Source organism: Poromitra crassiceps (assembly GCF_964638095.1).
Source record: "Poromitra crassiceps genome assembly, chromosome: 14".
Taxonomy (NCBI): Eukaryota; Metazoa; Chordata; class Actinopteri; order Beryciformes; family Melamphaidae; genus Poromitra; species Poromitra crassiceps.
In genome coordinates this window covers 41,893,483-41,915,209 of record NC_139633.1, presented here as the reverse complement: position 1 = coordinate 41,915,209, position 21,727 = coordinate 41,893,483, and the positions used below count along the sequence as shown (strand labels likewise).

The 21,727-nt window shown below is 42.7% G+C and overlaps 1 protein-coding gene across 1 annotated transcript in view; it reads right to left on the bottom strand.

The window, feature by feature from the left end:
• ninl (ninein-like) overlaps positions 1-5,271 on the bottom strand; it is a gene marked incomplete at both ends in the record, with an annotated part of 124,172 nt that extends 118,901 nt beyond the window's left edge. Inside the window, 2 exons of the mRNA XM_083650792.1 lie at positions 3,564-3,660; positions 5,086-5,271. Coding sequence (XP_083506918.1) covers positions 3,564-3,660; positions 5,086-5,271 — 283 coding nt within the window. The remainder of the gene's footprint in view (positions 1-3,563; positions 3,661-5,085) is intronic.
• Between the last annotated feature and the right edge of the window lie 16,456 nt (positions 5,272-21,727).

Here is a 21,727-nt window from a genome sequence, read left to right as displayed (position 1 = left end):
AGTCAAGCAGTCTATATCCATATCTGCCCAGACTCATACAAGCACAAATACCTTGAAGCCCACAGCGCAGTGGTGTGGCCATTCAGCCTCATGGCACTTTAGGTAACAACACGACTAATCATTTTTAATGTGGAAAATGGTCCTACCCCTACACCACCCACATCCCCCCAACCACACCCCCTACCCACCCCTCGCACCCCCACTAGCTACGGCCCCTTTTCCCTAGCCTCACCCCCTCCCTGACCATGGCCCTTCCCACCAGTCAGAGCCCCCTATCCACTCCCTCTACCCACCCCTTGAACCCTGACTCTCTACGACCTTCCTAGCTACGGCCCATTTTCCCTAGGCCTCGTCCCCTTACTGATCACGCCCCCTCCCACCTCCCACCACGAACCCCCTACCCTGACCCTCTCCCTAGCTATGGCCCCTTTTTCATAGCCCCGCCCCTTTCCCTCACCATGCCCCTTAGCCACCACCCACACCCCCTAGCCACTCCCCCTACACACCCCTGGAATCCCGATTTTCTACGACCTTCCTATCCCTAGCTACGGCCCCTTTTACCTAGCTCTGCCCTCCTTCCTTGATGGAACGGACGGACCTGCGGCCACAGTGACCTTGAACTTTGACCTCTGTCCACCAAAATCTAAATACTTCATCCCTGAGTACAAGTGGATGTTTGAGCCAAATATGAAGAGATTCCCTCAAGGCGTTCCTGAGAGATCACGTTAACGAGCATGAAACAGGTGGTCATGAGGTCAGTGACCTTGAACTTTGACCACCAAAATCTAATCAGTACAACGTATGGACGTATGTACGGACAACACGAAAACATAATGCCTCCGGCCACGGCCGTTGCCGGGCGGAGGCATAATTTCTTTTATTTACATACAAATAAATCTATAAAAAGCTTTGATTTGAAAAGTTGATCCCAAGTCTGGGAGTCCTGATGGCAAACAACCAATCACCTCTTGTTCTTGGAACAGCCAATAGAAAGCTCGTCACGTTGTATTCAAAACTCTAAAATCAAATGTGATCGTTTTTACGTTCAGATGTGAAAATTTAAATTGACCGCCCGTCCGTCGATCCGTCAGTCCGTCTGTCTGATCCGGTCCAAAATATTTCTGTATCCCGAGGTGGAGTCCGTTCAGTCCGGGTCCATCCCGCCTCACTTCCTGCCACAGGCTGTGGGCCAGCTGAGTGTGAGCTGCAGAGTGACAGCAGAGCTGCACCGCAGCCACAAACAAGACGAGACTAATTAAAGGCTGAGCCAAAACCCTCACACAGGAATCCATACAGGAGCCTCGCCTCGCCTCGCCTCGCGCCGGCCCTTTAAATAGGCCCGGTCTGGGAACGCTTCAGACTGCATCAGTCGCTTCTAAACCCGGACGCACTGTAGTCATGAACTGTGGAGCAAGGCACTAACTGCAGGTTACAGGTTCAACTCCCACACTGGAGATCTGTTCATTCTCTGTGCTTTGAAAGTCCCAGTTTAAAGGGACAGTTCACACCAAAATCAAAAATACATATTTGCCCTCTTACCTGTAGCGCTATCTATCCATTCTAGATCGTTTTCGGGTGTTGCCGAGTTTTGGAGATGATAATATCATCTCCAAAACTGGGCCGTTGCCTTCTCTCCAATGCAATGGAACTGGATGGCACTGCCTTATGCTGCTCAAAGTGCCCCAAAAAAACTACGAAAAATAGAAAAACTCAACAGCAATGGCTGAGTTTCCCAACAAAGAAGCTTCTTAAGAGTTAAGAAGCTTCTTAAGGAGTTAAGAAGGCTCCAAAGAAGTGTTTCCCAAACGCCTTCTTAACAGTCGAGAAAAATAAAAAAAATAGAAGGCTCTTAAGAAGCATCTTAACTGGAGCGGCTCACTTGATGGCACTCTGAGCCCAGCAGTGGGCCACGACTCAGTGGTTGAGAAACACTGTTAACACCTAATCATGGTCATGTTAAACTTTATTAAACATTATTTACATACACTACAGAATTTAAGCGACCTTGGGTTCTGTGAAAGGTGCTATATAAATCCACAACATTATAAAAGGAATCCATTCTGATTAGAGAAATATAGCCTACGGTAAAACATTTAAAACACAAGTAACCATACATAGAGGGGAGATTTTCAAGTGTTCCCCAATTTTAAACACTAAAGGGTGCATGAAAGAAAGGAAAAAGGGAAAAACACAAGAGGAACAGTGGACACAAGTATCTCCGTTTGCCTGATGCGGCTGGATCTGCCAGTGTTTTGTCATTAAGAAGGTGTTAAGAAGGCTCCAGACCCTTCTTACAAAACCTTCTTAACGAAAGATCATCTTAGCGCTAAGAAGCTTTTGGGAAACGCAGCCTTCTTAACGGAGGATAATTGGAAGATAATTTTAGGCTAAGAAGCAATCGGGAAACGCGTTGGCTTCGTTGGCTTCTTACGGGAGCCTTAAGAAGGGTCAAAGAAGCTTCTTAGCGCTAAGAAGCTTTTGGGAAACGCATGCCTTCGTAAAGAAGCAATTGGGAAACGCGTTTGCTTCTTAAGGGGGCCTTAAGAAGGGTTGAATTAGCTTCTTAGCGCAAAGAAGCTTTTGGGAAACCCAGCCAATGTCTCTTTCCAGAAATCATGACTCAGTTACTCAAGACAAACTACACCCACTTTAGTTGAAAGTAAATGGCAGACATCTCTATATGGCCAGTATCTCCAAAACTCTGCAACTCACAGCAAAACGATCTAGATGCATAAATAGAACTACAGGTAAGACGAAAAATGATATTTGATTTTGAGGTGAACTGTCCCTTTAACACACTGCACAATGTATAGCCTAAATGATGCAGTATCAAGTTTGTCCAAGTGGTGTTGCTGTACAAGATGGTGGACCCGCTCGCACATGTGCAGAACGGATCGGGTGCTGGATGGGCGGTGAGTTTGACAGCAATGCCTGAGTTCAATTTCCAACTTGAACAACCGACCAAAGTCTATCTCAAACCTTAACCAAGTTGTTTTAGCTCCTAAATTCAACTGTTCGGGGGTTGGCCCAGTGGTATGGATGGTTAAAAAACAGGAAATGAGGTGTTGGTAATATCGCCAACAAAGAAGAAGAAGAAGAAGAAGAAGAAGAAGAAGAAGAAGAAGAAGAAGAAGAAGAAGAAGAAGAAGAAGAAGAAGAAGAAGAAGAAGAAGAAGAAGAAGAAGAAGAAGAAGAAGAAGAAGAAGAAGAATAATACAATAGGGGTTCCAGCCCCCGAAGGGGGTATGACATCATCATACCACTGCCAATGCCAACCTGCAGTTGAAAATGTCCAATTCAAGTTTTTGTCATTTCACGACTTCTCTGATGATGTTGGCATTTCTCTGCTCCTCCTCTGCTGTTTGAGCAGATCAGCTGTGAGCTGATGGCAGATCTGAAGCAGGTTTACAGGTCATGTGAAAGAGGGAAACTCAGATCATCAGATCACAGGGATCCGATCCGGTCTCATCTGAGATCTGCCTCGTGCTTTTGGAGGAGCACAGGTCCACTAGTTGTATAAAGAATGAAAACCCCATCATACAGAACCACCCACCTCCTCTTACCTGGCTCCAAGTAGCTGCTCTCCTCCTCTGAGGTGCTGAAGTCCAGAGAGCGAGACAGAACAGCCACAAACCCTTCCTTAAACTCTTCAAAGTTCACCTGAGGACGAGACGGACACAGGGTCAAAGTTCACCTGAGGACGAGACGGACACAGGGTCAAAGTTCACCTGAGGGCGATACATAGTGTATGATACACAGGGGCACTTTCAGAGGTCTGCTGCACGCCCCCCCCCCTGCGCGAGAGAGACCACAACGTTCAGCCCCGACCCGAAACTAAGTCGCTGTTCACACGGCAACGCTCCCTGGCCCTGCATAAAACAGCAAACTTGCCTTCCTTTTACACGGTGACGGCGTTATTGGTGCCTGAAAACGTAAAAAAAGTGAAAACAGGTCCCAGAGTGGAATTCTTGATTATGCCGCCCCCTTACTGTTGCCGTGTCAAGTGGAGAAACGCAATTCAAGTGAGGACACACCCTTTGCCATGGAAGACAATGGTAGGCAATAGGAGCATTGAACTAGCCCGATACTATACAGCAGGGATACTCAACTTGCTTTGCCCGGGGGCCACTTTCGTGAAATGATAGAAGGCCAGGGGCCAGTTAATAAACAAACACTATACATGTTTCTGTAGCGGATTGTAGGTTTATGGGGGGTCAGCCGGAGTTTAGTCTGACAATGTTGTGCACACCGGATAGTTAGTTAGGTTAAGTTAGTTAGTAGGGATTAGGCATGGGCCGATTTCCGGTTTTACCGGTTCGGTTCGGTGTACGAGCCCAAACCGGTTTGATCACGTGCGAACCGAAAAAACCTAATTTTTTTTTTTTTTTTCTTTTTGCCAGTCCATTCTGATTGCACTATTGTTCGTATTAGCCTCTTCTCAAGTTGCACTAGTAGGCAAAAGTCTTATTTTGTTTATTATGTTGATGTTTGAAGAAAAGTTAAGCTGAATAGTTATGAGAAATAAAAACAGTGTGTTGTTACAGTTAAAAGGTTCTGCTTATTTGTATTCAGTGTTCGTGCTGGTTGGCAGCATACCAGCTTAGAGGTGCATTATCGCCACCAACTGCAGCCGCTTTGATACGGTTTTTTGGGGAATATCGAACCGGTTTCAAAATGTTCAAACCGACCCATGCCTAGTTGACAATACCAGCTTAGAGGTGTATTATCGCTATCAGGTGGACTGAAGTTGCACTACAGACAGTTATGGGCCACACTCGGGAGCCCTGCTTAATTTTTTTTTTTTTTTTTTTTTTTTTTTAATTACAAAAAAAATCGGTATACCGGTTCGATCCGGTTTAGACGGCAATATCAAACCGGTTTTAAAATTTTCAAACCGACCCAGCCCTAGTAGGGATGTCACAATATATCGTCCCACAATATATCGCGATATCAAAACGTGACAATATGTATCGTTGAGATGAAATCTCATATTGTGAGAAAAAGAAGCTGACTGTGTGCAGCAGCAGGGGCATGTGTGTGTGTGTGTGTGTGTGTGTGTGTGTGTGTGTGTGTGTGTGTGTGTACCCGGCTGTGTGGCTCTCTCTCCCCCAGCAGTGTGTGCAGCAGCAGGGGCATGTGTGTGTGTAGCTGCAGCCTGGTGCAGAGCTCCATCAGTTCCTCGCGGTCCAGCCAGCCAGATGCCGTCGAGTCACAGCTGTCAAACTCCGCCTTCAGCTGGGCCACGTACCGGCTAGGCTCCGCCTCCTCCATCGCGTACCGGCTAGGCTCCGCCTCCTCCATCACGTAGTGGCTAGGCTCCGCCTCCTCCATCACATACCGGCTAGGCTCCGCCTCCTCCATCACGTACCAGCTAGGCTCCGCCTTCTCCATCCCCACGCATCATCATCATGTGGCCACACAGCCCTGCCTGCTGACACACAACACCAAGGACGTAGTTTTGGGGGGGATAGGGGGGACATGTCTCTCCCACTTTTTAAGAAGCCAGTATTGGACCCCTGCACTTTTTGAAGTTCGAAAATGAACGTTATATTACCCAAACGGTAGGCACTAGGACTACGCGGCCGCCCAAGCTTCCAACGACCGGCCCATTATGCCCATATAAGCAGAAGGTGAAGTGGCCCATCCATTGGTGCATTTTCTACTGAGTGACAGTGGGCCGGCCAATCACATCTCTTACTAAGCCCAGCCCTCCCCCTCTGTGTCTGGGCTGGCCCAATTAAATCTCTACTTTATAATATAAATGATGAGACTAAATAAATGCATTTAGGTGGAGCTAGCATTGTTTTTATTTCCTCTCAGTAAAACAATAAACACATTCTATTAAGTAAAAGACTTTGGAAAAAATTCTATAAATGTATTTGGTGACCCAAATAAAATCTCACCACCTGTGCTCACACAGCACACAGCAACGTGGGCTTAGAAGCCCACGTTGTGGGAGTGACCTAGGTCCAAATATATGCATCATCATCATCATCATCATCATCATATTATTATTATTATTATTATTATTATTAATATAAGGGTTCCCTTGATAAAGATGCATGAAAAGGCTATATAATATACAACACCTGTACGGTGCTAAAATGCCACTAAGCCTGCCTATGACATGGGCTATGTATACTAGGGATCAGCCGAGCAGCATTTTGGTAAACAAACCGCGTCACTGGGTGGCAACGGCAATGGAACCCTATGGAGCCAAAGTGGCGCGAGGCTTGAGTGTCTGACTCTATAGCCAGTTAACTCTGTTTACATTTTAAAAACTGCGACAGTTCACACAACTTTAACACGGCATGCATATATTATACGCCAAACTCTTGAGCTACTTCTGCTCTCGCTCAGAATGTCAAAATATAAGCGATGTCATGTATAGTTTTTGAGATATTAACATTCCTGTGTGGCAAGTGACGTCACGCTGATTCGTCCTATTAGATTAGCCTACAGAAAAAAGGCAACAAAGCTGTATTTTCACCCTAATGAGAAAAGGAGCAATTATGATGGTTAAAACTGAATAATGGCATCACAACAGTCTAATCCTAATGCTCATTTAAAATGAGATATTCCTATAAATCTGGCTTCAAACGGCCACAATTTGGAAAACAACAAGTGTGATTTGTGCGATGATGATGATGAACACAATCTTTTGGACTCAATCATAATATTGGAATTGAATGTAAAAAATGTAATTTGAACAGGATCAACGTAAAATGGATTCTATAGGCCTATGTGTGATTCTATATGGTCAATTTCACATCACATCCATAAATGCAAAATAACAAAAGTTACCACAACGTCGCTCTGTCTCTCTCCCCCCCCCCCCCCCCCCCCTCTGTCTCTCTCCTCTCTCTCTCTCTCTCTCTCTCTCTCTCTCTTCACCATGGGAACGGGCACCGCCAGAGTAGAACAAAAGGCTCGCGGGTCAACAAACAAACACAGAGCCACAGCAGTCACTTTCCGCGCGCAACACAACGATACAATGTAACATCAAAGGAAGCACAACGATACAATGTAACAAGTAACATCAAAGGACAGTTCAAATGAAAAGTGTGGTCCCGTTAGAAAAGCACGGCTCGTTATAAACACATACCGTTAAGTTAGTCTCTCCCTCTCTCTCTCTCTTACCGTTAAGTTAGTCTCTCTCTCTCTCTCTCTCTCTGTCTCTATCTCTCTCTCTCTCGCTCTCTCCCTCTCTCTCCTCTCTCTCTCTCCTCTCTCTCTCTCTCACCCACCGCGACTGCAGGTAAAGTTGAGCTCCCTCTGCCCTCTCCTCGGACTCTCCGGTATGCGTTAAAGCTCCTCACATGTCTGTACGGAGGCTGGCACCAACACACACACACACACACACACACTGGACTGACATTGACTCCCACACACACCAGCCAGCGGCAAGCTGGATAGCACGCCAGCTGCGGATGGACAGGGGAACGTTTCCGGTTGTACATTTCAAAATAAAACCCCATATTCAGTTGAATTCACAACATTGCAACACGGTCTCGCAAAAATAAGTGGAATACTCACAAACATGTAATCTTGCATGCTAACAAGTGAAGTGAATCATTTAGTGATCTTATTGACGGTTTTCACGGAATTGTGTTGCTAGGGAACTTAATCTGATTTATTTATGTTGTCAAGTTAAAACAGTCTATATTACATTTTCATAAACTAGAACGACCGCACCGCGGATTTATGCTTCTGCCATTAGTTAATTATTGAGTCCAAATCGCCATTTGAGGCAAATTGGAAGAAATTCTGTCAAGGCGTTCCTGAGATGTTGCGTTACAGAGCTTGGAAATTGGGTGTGAGGTCACAGTGACCTTGAACTTTGACCTTTAACCATCAAAGTCTAATCAGTTTATCCTTGAGTGCAAGTGGAGGATTGAGGCAAATTTGATTAAATTCCGTCAAAGCGTTCCTAAGCTCTCACATTAACGAGCATGAAATGAGCGGTCATGATGTCACAGTAACCTTGAACTTTGACCACCAAAATCGAATCAGTTCATCCTTGAGTCCAAGTGACGTTTGAGGCAAATTCGAAGAAATTCCATCAAGATATTCCTGAGATATCGCGTTAACAAGCTTGAAAATTGCATTCGAGAGGTCACAGTGACGTTGACCTTTGACCTTTGATAACCAAAATGGAATCAGTTCATCCTTGCGTCCAAGTCGATGTTTGAGCCGAATCAGAAGAAATTCCATTAAGCCGTTCTTGAGATATCTCATTAACAAACTTGGTAATGGCGTTCATGAGGTCACAGTGACCTTGAACTTTGACCACCAACATGTAATCAGTTCATCCTTGAGACCAAGTTAATGTTTGAGGCAAATTTTATGAAATTCCGTCAAGGCATTCCTGAGATATGGTGTTAACAAGCTTGAAAATGGCATTGGAGAGGTCACAGTGACCTTGACCATTGACTTGTGATCACCAAAATGTAATCCGTTCATCCTTGCGCCCAAGTCGACGTTTGAGCCAAATTGGAAGAAATTCCATCAAGCCGTTCTTGAGATATCGCATTAACAAACTTGGTAATGGCGTTCGTGAGGTCACAGTGACCTTGACCTTTGACCACGAAAATCTAATCAGTTCATCCTTGAGTCCAAGTCGATGTTTGAGGCAAATTTGATGAAACTCCATCAAGGTATTCCTGAGATATCGTGTTAACAAGCTTGAAAATGGCGTTCGAGAGGTCACAGTGACCTTGACTTTTGACCACGAAAATCTAATCAGTTCATCCTTGAGTCCAAGGCGATGTTTGAGGCAAATTTGATGAAATTCCGTCAAGGCATTCCTGAGATATTGCGTTAACAAGCTTGAAAATGGCGTTTGAGAGGTCACACTGACCTTGACCTTTGACCACCAAAATCTAATCAGATCATCCTTGAGTCTAAGTCGATCTTTGAGGTAAATTTGATTAAATTCCGTCAAGGCGTTCCTCAGATATCGCGTTAACGAACATCGGACGGACGTACGTACATACGGACGGATGGACAACCCGGATCCATAATGTCATAAAAAGGGTAGGCTATCCTACTAGCCCAGAGTGGTAGGATTGGAGAGTGGTGTGTGTCACCTTCAGATACATTTTCAGGTGTAATTGGAGTGAGAGCAGTTATTCTAGTAAGACAGCCTATCGGGCTAGTTACTGATAGCAGTCCTGATGCAGAGATGCGAACCTGCAACCCTTGTGTTGGTAGGCAGAGAATCTCCCGCTGCACTACTCGGTTGCCGATGCCATTGGCTTTAAGTGTTCATGTACAAGTTAAGCTGATATTGGCCTTTTGTTAAATATTGAATATCAGCCAGTCAGTGTGTGTCGTACTGTCGTCCACATATGATATGATGAAGACCTGGTATATAATAAATAAGCATTACTTAACCATCGTGAAGTAATGCTTATTCAGCACTGTTGAATAAGCATTACTTAACTCATTGAGTGCCAGCCACTTTTGGAGAACGGACGCTCCCAGTGCCAGAGTTTCAGAGCGTTTTCAGTGATTTCTCGAGGCCCACAGAATATTGTGTGATATTACTATGTAAACACCGAACACGCAAAAAGAACAAGGAGACTCTATTGTATCATCAGCAAAAAAAAGTTTATTGATACCATTTTCCGTTCTTTAGTTATCAGCCGGAGAAGATAGGTCAAAAACAGCAAAAACAGGCATTTCCATCTAGAAGCTGAGATATTCAGCCTTTTGTGAAATGAAGCATTTCAAGCACATTCACTGACTCTAGCTAATATTTTCTGATGTAGTGACGTGGTGTAGTTGTGTGCTGCCCTGCGTGCCCCACCCCCCTCTCCCCCCCTGAGCTGCAAACTCCTCCCCACACTAGTAACACACAGCCTCACGCACCCAGCGTCTATTTTCGGAGTGCTTTTTGTGCGCCGCCTCCCAGGCAGCGCGACACGGAAAAGCCACACCGGACTGCAGGGAAAGGTTTGGCTTTTCAGTGTCGGCTGCTGCTTTTCTAGCGGCTAATCATGTGGAGAAACTATGCTGACAGACAGACAGATGCAGAGGGGCTCAGTTGTGGGAGCGGATTGACTGTTGTTCGGATGGACTAAGGATGGTTAGTTAGATAGCTATTTCATGTTCTCATAATTATATTAACAACCATAATGAACCGCGATGTGACAGAAAAAGTGTTATTTACAGAGCGCATGCACCTTGCCCCGTTTGCTCCCGTTATAGCCTGTTTGAGGATGCTACTCCGAGCTCAAAATCTTCAGTGGGCATCCGAATGAAGCCAAACGTAATTGGGTGAGTAAAACCAATCATATTTTAAGCTGGAAATGAGGACCGTGGTGTAAAAAAACGAAATTCTCCTTTAAGTTAGTTATGTTAAGTACATACATAAGTGCCTGGGTAGCAAGCAGATGGCGGTATTTGACAATTTAGCAGCTAAATCATAGATTATTGATAATATTGATGATAATTGATAATTGATAATTATGATATTGATAAGATACTCCATATTCCAGACTGCTTAAAAACATGATTTCAGACGGAAGCCCGTCTTTATTGTCACACGAACACACTACAACACATGCATGCGGCCACAACACACACTCATGCTGACGGTGGCCGGTGAAATATGTCTTCTGCATTTGACCCATCCAGGCTTGTCCTTTCCTCAGGGGGGCAGGCCAGGAGCAGTGGTCGCTATTTCTTTCCAGCCCCCGGGGACCATCATTGGACCATCATTGGACCAACTTCAGATGTTGTTGTCACTGGTCGGATGACGATCTTCTGCATGTTTTTAGTGGGGGGTTATATACGGAGGAACCCCCTGGGGGGTACGGGGAGAACATGCAAACTCCACACAGAAAGGCCCTTCCGACGAGATAGCCCACCTGGGCAGTAGGCACTGAAGATATGGGGGGTCACAACTCCAGTGCCCACAGCGTCCCAGCGAGACTCGAACTCAGGACCTTCTAGCTGTGAGGCGACAGCGCTACCGACTGCGCCACCGTAACCCGACTGAAATGCTATAACAGAGGTGGAGTATTGGCCAGAATGACATGAACATTTGGACACTTATTCAAGTTTTTTTTTTTTTATTCCATCGCGGGCCACACAGCCTGCGGGCCGCAAGTTGAGTATCACTGCCATAGCTTCTTTACAGGTGTGGTACCATGTACCACTGTATGAACTACAGTTAAATAGACTCACTCCACTTTACAGGTCCGGTACCATTTAACTACATATGAACTACAGTTGAACAGACTCACTCCACTTTACAGGTCCGGTACCATTTAACTACATATGAACTACAGTTAAATAGACTCACTCCTCTTTACAGGTCCGGTAACATGTAACTACATATGAACTACAGTTGAACAGACTCACTCCACTTTACAGGTCCGGTACCATGTAACTACATATGAACTAAAGTTAAATAGACTCACTCCTCTTTACAGGTCCGGTAACATGTAACTACATATGAACTACAGTTGAACAGACTCACTCCACTTTACAGGTCCGGTACCATGTAACTACATGAACTACAGTTTAACAGACTCACTCCATTTTACAGGTCCGTTACAATGTAACTACATATGAACGTCATTTATAACTATTGGTAATTACTGTGTAATTACATTTGGTGTTCATGTGTAATTACAAATAGTTCATAGCAACTAGGGTACCTGTAAAATAAAGGGTTACCGAAACGTCTTACTCGTCTTGTAATCAGTCACCATCTCAGCTCTCTAATGTGTCTCTAAGACCAGCAGGTGGCGCTGCTTCCACATTTATCAGCACCTGAGTCCACTGACTGAGCCTCTTTCAGCCAGCAGCATTCAACAGGTCAAGAGAAGAGAAGAGGAGAGGAAAGGAAAGGAAATGAAAGGAGCGAATATAATTGATTTCACCCGAATGATGCTTCAATTTTTTTCTTACATTTTTGTTTGTTTGTTTATTCCTGTTTTAACTAAGCAATGTGTATTGCTATTAGGGGTCCAAGCACGAAGTGCGTGATATATATATACACACATATATACACACACACACACACACACACACACACACACACACACACACACACACACACACACACACACAAATACTACTACTACTACCACTACCACCACTACTACTACTACTGTCTGGACCCTGTAACGACGCATTATGTAATAACTGCACATTATGTAATAAAATCGCAAAATGTAATAAAATCTCACCTTCAATATGTAATAACGACATATTATGTAATAATATGCGCAATATGTAATAAATCGCCTGAACGCAATATGTAATAACGTTTGACGCATTTTGTAATAAATCTATTACATATTGCGCAGATTATTACATAACCACTTTTTTCTGGTTGAAAAAGTAATAAGTGACGCATTATGTAACACAATTAGAAAATGCACCTTTGTCATGGTGGGGAAGTAGGCTAATAAATATTATGTGGGAAAAAGTGAACAGCGAGCACACTCCAAAAAATATATAAATATCTTTGGTGCAAGGCACATACAGTACAATCAAGTCACAGCAGAGAAGGCCAGCACACAAAAAAGTCCTTTCAAAGATTTAATACCTGTAGTCTGGGTAGGGCAGCAGCACAGCAACAAACAGTTTCGGCACACAGGTCTTCCTCAGTGTTGTGCCGCAGTAGGCGGACATGATGGTTAAATACAGTCAAAACCGGAAGTACATTCAATTATATATATATATTTTTCACATAAACCCCCGAACATAGATGTGTACAAACAAGAAAACAACCGTATCCAACAATTTACAAGTATAGGTCATATTGTGTAAGAGATACAACAAAGTTCAAAACGCACATTGGTCTGGAAAGCACACCAACAGACCTATAGACACAGAGAATACAATTTGGAACATAGAATTTATATAGAAATTAGAAGTATTAGAAACATAGAAAATAAAATAAGCCTGTATATTACAGGTATCACATGAGCACATTCTAAAGAAAACAACCCAGTAGTAGTTCTTCATTGAGACCCTTAGGGTGCGCTGTTTGCAAGGTATGTATCCAGAAGGCTTCCCTCTGTCTCTGTCACCACCTCTCTTCAGAGGATGTTCAATGCCCTGAAATCTGATGGAACACACATCATGACCCACTGTATTGAAATGTCTGGCCACTGAGGACTTGATATCCCTATTTCTAATGTTACTTTGTGCTCTGATATACGAGTCTTAAGTTCTCTGGTGGTCTTACCTATATAGAATAGGCCACACGGGCACTTCAATAAATATACAACAAATTTGGTTTTACATGAAATTCTACATTTAATTGAATATTTATTCCCAGAGTGGGAAAAAATCATCAGGAATCACCTCTGATCATGGCATTACAATGAATACAATTTAAACAAGGAAAGTTACCGTTCGGTATATTGAACAAGAAATGTACCGGGGGGGGTATAGCAGTCAGCTCTGACTACCATGTCTCTTATGTTTCTAGCCCATTTAAGGGCAAACAGAGGAGGCTTGGTGAAGGCATGGCCCACTAGGGGGTCGCTCTGCCGAATAAGCCAATGGCTCAAAATAAAATAAAAAATGTCCGGTGAAACAGGAGAGGAGGGGTTGCACACACAATATTAAAATCACGGTCCGAGGAAGTTTTAGGAACCAACAGCTCGCCACGTTTTAACTGTCTGACCCTCTGGAGGCTGTTTTCCAGAATTTCGTTATCATACCCTTTGGTTCTGAATCTGGTACAGAGCTTGTGAGCCTGCTTCTCAAACATGTCATCTGTGTTACAGATTCTTCTGACTCTGAGCAACTGACTGTAAGGCAACCCTCTTTTGAGACTGGGGGTGTGGTAACTAGAGAAATCTAAAAAACTGTTTCTATCTGTTTGTTTTCTATACACCTGGGTCATGAGATGTTTGGACTTTGTTACACATACATCCAGGAAAGAGACTGACTCTTGGCTATGTTCTAGTGAGAATTTGATGGATGGTAGTCTGGAGTTGATATAAACACTAAACTCCTCTAGTTGAGAGAGTGACCCGGAAAATATAAAAAATATGTCATCAATATAACGGAACCAGCAATTCAAAAAAGCAGAGTAGGGGTTATTGTGATACACAAAATCCTCTTCAAATTTCCCCATGAACAGGTTAGCATAATTGGGGGAGCAAGAGCTACCCATGGAGACCCGCTGACATTGAAGGTAATACGCGTTTTAAAACTTGAAGTAATTCCTGTTGAGGATCAATCTAGACAAGTCAACTAGAAAGTCAGTAGGGGGCGTAAGAGACTCCCTCTCATTCAAAAAATTTGTGAGGAACATTAATAGAGGCTGTTCACATCCATAGTACACAAAAAAATATGATCATCAGTGAGCTGTATAGTACTTAACTTGTTAAAAAAATCTGTTGTATCTTTGAGATAAGAAGGAAGAAGAGAGACTAACATCTTAATATGTTGGTCAAGATATTGAGAAATGGGCTGTTAGTCTGTGTCCCAGCTACAATAGGTCTACCAGGAACTGGCGCTATACAGCTTTTATGAATTTTAGGAAGAGTATAAAAAACAGGGCGTACAGGATGTTTTTGCAGCAAAAACTTAAATTCATTCTGGCAGATAAGAGAATTGGACAAGGCAGTACTAAGAAACAGCTCAATTTCATGATAGAACCTCAGTGAAGGGTCGCCCAATAATGGAGTGTTAAAACTCTTTGTTGTCAAGTTGTCTCAGGATTTCTGTTCGGTAAGCCTCTTTGTCTTGGATGACGACAGCGCCACCTTTATCAGCATTTCTAATAACAATGAAAGAATCAGAAGAAAGTGCAGCCAAGGCTTTTCTCTCGTTTAGTTCTATATTAGAATAGAGTTTATTTTTATTTTTCAGCTGTGTCTTGGACATCACCTCGTTTTCAACAAGTCTGCAAAAGGTGGTAACAGAAGGGTTACAAAAGTACGGTACAAAAGTACTTTTGGCCCTCAGGCCTCTTTCAGGCAGCAGTCTGTGAGGGATTCAAATGAGGATGTGAGAGGGGAGCACCCTTATCAAAGAAAGCACAGAGTTTCACATTTCTCAAGAATTTAAACAGTTATATTCTGGTTTTAAAGGGATCAGCTAGAAGGAACGAAAGATAAACCTTTTGAGAGGATGGTCGTCTCGTGTGAAGACAGGGGTCTGCTGGACAAGTTGATCACTTTCCCTTCTTCTGCTGGCTCCCTCTTCCTCTCTTGGCGAGAGTGGTGTCGCTTCCCCCCAGGGGCGCACTGGGACCATAATGCAGGCCGGGCATTAGATACCATGCAGGCCAGGCCAACACATGTGGACTATTTTATTTAGCAATAAAAACAATTTAGAACACAGAAAAATGAACAAACTCAGATACAGGAAAAGAAATAAAGAAAAAACATACACCCCAAAATTACAACACAGTGCCACCAGTTACATACAGAGATGATGTGCTTGTAAAAACAACTCTTCTGATTGGATCAGTGGGGAGTTATGCAAGATGGCCTCTTGTGAAAATGTTTTTGACTGTTATTTCTGGAATAAAGACAGTTTGATTAAATTTGTGCACCTCTTCTTTTTGTAATAATTTTTCTGATCAAAAAAGTCAAATTTTTCATGTAGTTTGATAATTACTGAGAGCGAATAAATGAGTCTGCTATGCAAAGTGTTAAAAGTTACTGACATTTTTGTCTTTTTGCACAAGTCACATGAAATCTTACACACACCACCAACTGTGGTCTAAAAGTTGTTTTGGAAAAACAAACATGTTTACGTGAAAACGTGTAAACCACAGGTGTGTGTGATCTCTGCTGTGTTGCGTGTGTTTCCAGTCATTAAGTTAATCTGAACAGTTTCCCAGAAGTGAAGGAGTTATCTTCTTATCTTCACACCTTGCGTGTTGGTCTACCAATGTACGTTTCATTCAAAACAACCTGCAAGGCGCGGTGCCGTGAAACACTCAGCGGCATTTCCTGGCAAGCAAACAAATTGGTTATGTTTAGGCAGATAAAACAACTTGGTTAAGGATTATGGTTTAGGTTACATTCACTAAAATGTGATTTAGGGTCGAAATATCAACCTTGGGCAGATTGGGTTCGAACATGGATCTCCGGTGTGAAAGGCGAGTGTTGCATGTGTTTTTCCAATCTTTAAGTTCATCTGCAAACGGTTTCCAAGAAGTTTATCTTCTTATCTTCACACCTTGAAAAGCGTGTTGGTCTACCAACGTACGTTTCATGAGTACAGCTTGCTAGGTGCTGCTGTGAAACACTCAAAGGTGTTTTTCTAACTTGTTTTCTGGAGTTTTACATTTTACAAATGACAGAATCAAGTAACCACCATCCTCCCAGGACGGTCAAAACAGTAACATCAAGGACAAACCAATCAGACATCAGACATACAATGTGTCTGATATACATTGATATATATATATACAATATTAGTGAGAGAGAGAGAGAGAGAGAGAGAGAGAGAAAGAGAGAGAGAGAGAGAGAGAGAGAGAAACAAGAAAGAAAAAAGGAGGGTGAAGAAAGAGGCTTTACACTCAACTTCAACGGCCTTTTCCGTTATGTTTGGGCAAGTGTCACAGCCAATGGACAATGGATTCAACAAAGGATAATAACATATAATAAGAATAACAAAATATAACAAAGAATAACAAAATCTTTATTGTAAACTAAATAATTAAACTGAACCAAATGAGAATAGGGTTTAAGTCTGTAACATCAGTGAATGCAGTGCATGGTGGTGTGTAAAGTATGCTGTAGCCTAGATGTTGTACGGTGCAGGAAAAGAAACAAACAGGAGCCTACAGTATAAGCTCCAAGCATTTGCAGAGCTGCAGCAATGGAGCAGATAAGTGACCCTTCACATGTCTCTGCCCCCTGGTTCAAAAGTTCTCAGACGTTACTGTAGAGACTGCGAGATAGCCCTTAGCAGGACGCTGGTATGGATCCAGCGTCCTTTATAAGACAAGCACCCGGCGTTCCAAATTAAGTGTCAAGCCACAAAGATGTCATCCGCGCTGGACTTTACAAGTGTCGCACCGAAATTTCAAACTTACAACAAGTTACCGGACAGTATTGCAGTCTCCCATGCAGTGTTTTGAAAGTCAGCGAGGCTGATAAACATTTTAAATTATTTTTTATAAACTGGTCGACCGTGTGTCGATTCTCTCTAAACAACAGTTCAAAATGGCGCCGATGGGTTGGGTTTAGGCATGAGGACCCGTTTAAAAAAATGTTCATCAGCCTCACTGACTTTCGAAACACTGCACGGGAGACTGCAAGACTGTCCGGTAACTTGTGGTGAAATTTTGAAAAGTTTGAAATTTTGGTGCAACACTTGTAAAGTCCAGCGCGGATGGCATCTTTGTGGCTTGACACTTTGGAACCCCGGGTGCTTGTCTTAAAGGACGCTGGATTCATACCAGCGTCCTGCTAAGGGCTACTATAGAGACTGTACGGTATCATATAACACATTGGATCAGCTTGGAATGTTTCTTGGCATTGATATGTCTGCTTAAAACTGTGAATAACACAACAAGCCTGGGGTCTAAAAGCCCTGCTAGGGACTGTGCTGCTCCTGACAGGACATTGAAAGGTTGTAGGTAATAATCTATTAAGCCATTAAGGGTTCTCACTAGAAACCCTTTATCTTCATATGGTTCTACATTGAATTAATATCTGAATATTAAAAGGTGGGTATATTTTTGGGTGAACTTATCCTTTAATTTGAAAAAAGCTATCTTGCATAAAAAAACTATACTTTAGCTTTTTCACATTGCTAAGATAAATGCACTCTATGGTCCAACAAGTGGTTTCAACTGTTCATCAGTTTTAAATGGAATGGAGAGAGCACATGAGAATGTTCTAACATCAGTGGTAAATCAGGAGATCCCGGAACACAGAGCGGGTGCTGTTACGGCAGGTTGGAGAAGAAAAATCGACAGTGACTGGAGCACATTGCACAAGGCCTAGCTGTTAAAACCATCATCACAAACAAGGCATTATTTATTTACATTTATTAATCTGAGTATTCACAATAATCACTCAAAACACACACATACAGTAGGCGGGGTATCTGAGTCCACTCCCAAGATCTGTTTGCTTTCATCTTTCATCATTTAACACCAAATATTTACTCAGTTGATATCTGTAGCAAGAGCGCTCTTTCCCACTGTGCCAGCATAGCTTGCAGCGTGGCTACACACGGCAATGTCAGGTGATCAGGTAGAAGGGACAGTTACTGGTGATGTACTTCATCACATGGCCTCTAGGGGGCGGCAATGACTAAGAGTCTTGACTGAGACGCCGTTGGTGGCTGTACCATGGCTGTGTCATGCGAGTCAGAGGGTCGAAAAAATCTCGTGGCGCAATCAAAGTGCAGGGCCGGCGCGCGCCGGCTGAGGTCCCAGTGAGCATCGTGGGATGTACGGGATCTGTGCTTGTTTTTTTACTAACGTTAATATTACCAAACTCAGACTTTGATAACTTTTGGTAGTGGACTCAGACGTTAGGATCCTATTGTATGTACATAACTAACAGCAGGGATCATATACTGTATATACATACTCAATGAAAAGTCATAGAAAGCTGGAAAAAAAATCCTCTTCTGAAAATATCGGGAAAAGGGCAAAAAAGACATCAAGCTACAACAAAAGTCTTATTCCTGTAATTATTCAATGCAATTATGAAGAAAAGAATACAATATGTAATATATTTACTGTACTAAATCATAAAATGACCATATTATGTTATATGCAACACAAAAAAGTTGAAAATTTGCAGACCATTCTCTGGCTGATTGGTTTGACTTTTACAGACAATCTGTAAAAAGAAAATCCCCCCAGGACGCTCCCAAAAATCCATGGATTTTTTATTTTGGCAGATTGTCAAATTAAAGACGGCGGCTAGCGCCATCTTGACAAATTAATTTTTGAACCAGAGCACCTAGAATGGTAAATGGCCTGCAGTAATATAGCACTTTTATCCAAAGCTTTACAATCAGTAGGTACATTCCCCCATTCACAGACATTCATACACCAATGTTGGCAAGCTACCACGCATGGTGCTGACACACCATCAGGAGCAATTTGGGGTTCACTATCTTGCACAAGGACACGTGGACACATGGAGGAGCTGGGGATCGAACCACTGACCTCTGTTATCCAAAGCAATTAGAGGACAACCCGGTCTACCTACTGTACTGACCTATGTGTATGAACTATGAAGACACTTTTAGAGGGAGGGTGAGGGATGACAGCTGATGAAAGGTTAGGGTAGAGGGGTCGACTCTCACTCAAACATTGCCTAGAGAGAAACACAAACAAGGAGAAAGATTAACGCTGCAATAAACAACACTCATATTTAACCCTTTAGATCACAGATGGGCAAAATACGGCCCGCGGGCGCCATCTGTGTGGCCCGGGATGGAATTGCAAAAAACCTTTTTTTTTTTTTTTTTTTTTTTTTACAGTGCACCTGAACGCAACACGCTGAATAAGTGTCCAAATGTTCATGTCATTCTGGCCAATACTCCACTTCTGTTATAGCATTTCAGTCTGGAATATGGAATATCTTTCAATAATCTTCATGACTAAAAGGCTACATTGAAGTAGACATTTAAATAATTAACTCATTGGTTTTGGATTTATTTAGCTTCAAGAGAGCATTTTTGTTTGTGTGACCCTCAACACAGGCTTTGAGAATCCCGGGCCACTTACTGATACTTATGCTTAAATTAACCCACTCATATTCTGGTTTATTTCAAGAAAAACATTTCGGCTAGTGGACATTCTAATTGGCTGGTAACTTTAAAATCTAGCAGCCATATTGGCAGGTGGTCAAAAAAGTTAATTTCAAGCCCTGAGAGCAGGTGGTGACATAGGAGTGAGTGAGAAAAGGATCAAATATTGGTGGTTAAGACTGAATAATGACATCACAACTGTTAATTTAAAATGAGTTATTCCTCTAAACCTGGCTTCAAATGCCCCAAATTGTTCATGCTGGCGCCGTTCGGCCCTCAGCAAAACCTGGTAGCGAGGACATTTTTTGTGGCCCTCTCTCATCAAAGTTGCCCATCCATGGGTTACGGCATGACAATATTTGTTCGGCCCCTCTATGGCTGTTCTAGGTAAAAAATTATCATATTTAAAGAGATACTCAACACTTTTTACACTTTTTTCTGCTGAAAATCAATATATATTGGAAATTAGCTGTGTTCTTGATGAATCCAGGTCAAATTCCTGACATTTACTGTAAAACTGAGTAATTCCTCATCTCTTCTCACATACCTATGCAGTTCCATACAATCCAAAATGGCAAAAAGGCCAGCTGTAGACTCACATTTCCCTCTCTTTCTATTGGCAGAGCTCTTGATCAGTGACGTCACCAAACCCAGCCCCCCCATCTCTCGTGCCTAGGCCCCTCCCAGCCAAAGTTTATAAAAGTGCCTGCACACCATGCTGGGCCTATGGAGTGTGGAGAATTGTTGAATAGAGAGAGAGAGATTTGTGGAGCGTTTTGATTAGTGCATAGTGTAAATTGTAGTTGTTGTGTAGTTGTAGTTTAGGTTTAGGTTAAGTTTTAGAGTACGTCAGATAGCCTAGGACCTAGGCTATCTGACGTACTCTAAAACTTAACCTAAACCTAAACCTAGGTTGAGTTTGTTTGTAAAAAAAAAATGTTCGTCTGTTTGTTTGTTGAGTTTAGTTTAGCAGGGACAGGTTAGGGATAGTCATCGGTCGAAAGTGTTTTGTTCTAATGTGTTGTGTTGTGTGCTAATTTAGCCTCGAGCTACACTGAATAGTAGGGTATATATACCCCCCATCGCTGTATGTGTGTCTCTCTTAGGGTTTACATTTCATTTAATTTAATTTTGTCCAATATTCAAATATTCCAGAATTGCATGTTGTGTTATATAAATGCTAAATAAATATTATTTCTATCTAACACTTTTTAACCTGATTTGATTGTTTTCTTGTAAAAAGTGATGCCGCCTCAAAAATATCAAAACAATTATTGGGAAATATCCAAACAATGCTGGTGTTTGGTAGGAGAAGAGAGGGGGTGGTGGATGGGGAGAAACAGGAGCAGCAGATCCGTTCACAGCACTAGGTGATACGCAACCCGAGGCTCTATCAGGCTCCTTTATACTGTAATACTGTAATTATAATTATTATATTATTATAATTATTATATATATTATAATATAAATATAACATATAATTATTTGTAACAATTCTAAATAAATAAATAAAAATATACAATAAAGAGGACTTCTGGGGAACTTGCTAGGTATTCTGGGGAGGGGGGGTGATCTTCCACCTCTAGTGAGCCCTCTGAGGAGGCGTGTGAGCTGCTGTTGTCGCTGTCTGTTTCCATTCCGTGTCAGTGTCAGACAGTATCAGCTTCCCTCTTCTCAAACTCGTGTGTAGGAGCTCAAAGAGCCGTCTCTTCACAGCGTCGGCTGACTGAATGAAACCATGCGTGAGCAGCAACTGCACAGACGTCTGCCATTGGCTGTGAAATTTGCCCGCCCCACAAAAGGTTCATCCTATCCAAATGTGGAGTGGGCGGATTCGAAAGCGTCAAAACTCCCCCCCCCCTTTTTGAGAGAAAAAAACCCAAAAAGAAAACAGACACCAGCCTCAATAGGCTGAGACTGCTGCCTCAATAGTAACACTGAGTATCACTTTAAAGTCAGGTACCACCAGCATTGTATTTTTTAATTCTGCAAAGTTATTGCACATGTACAT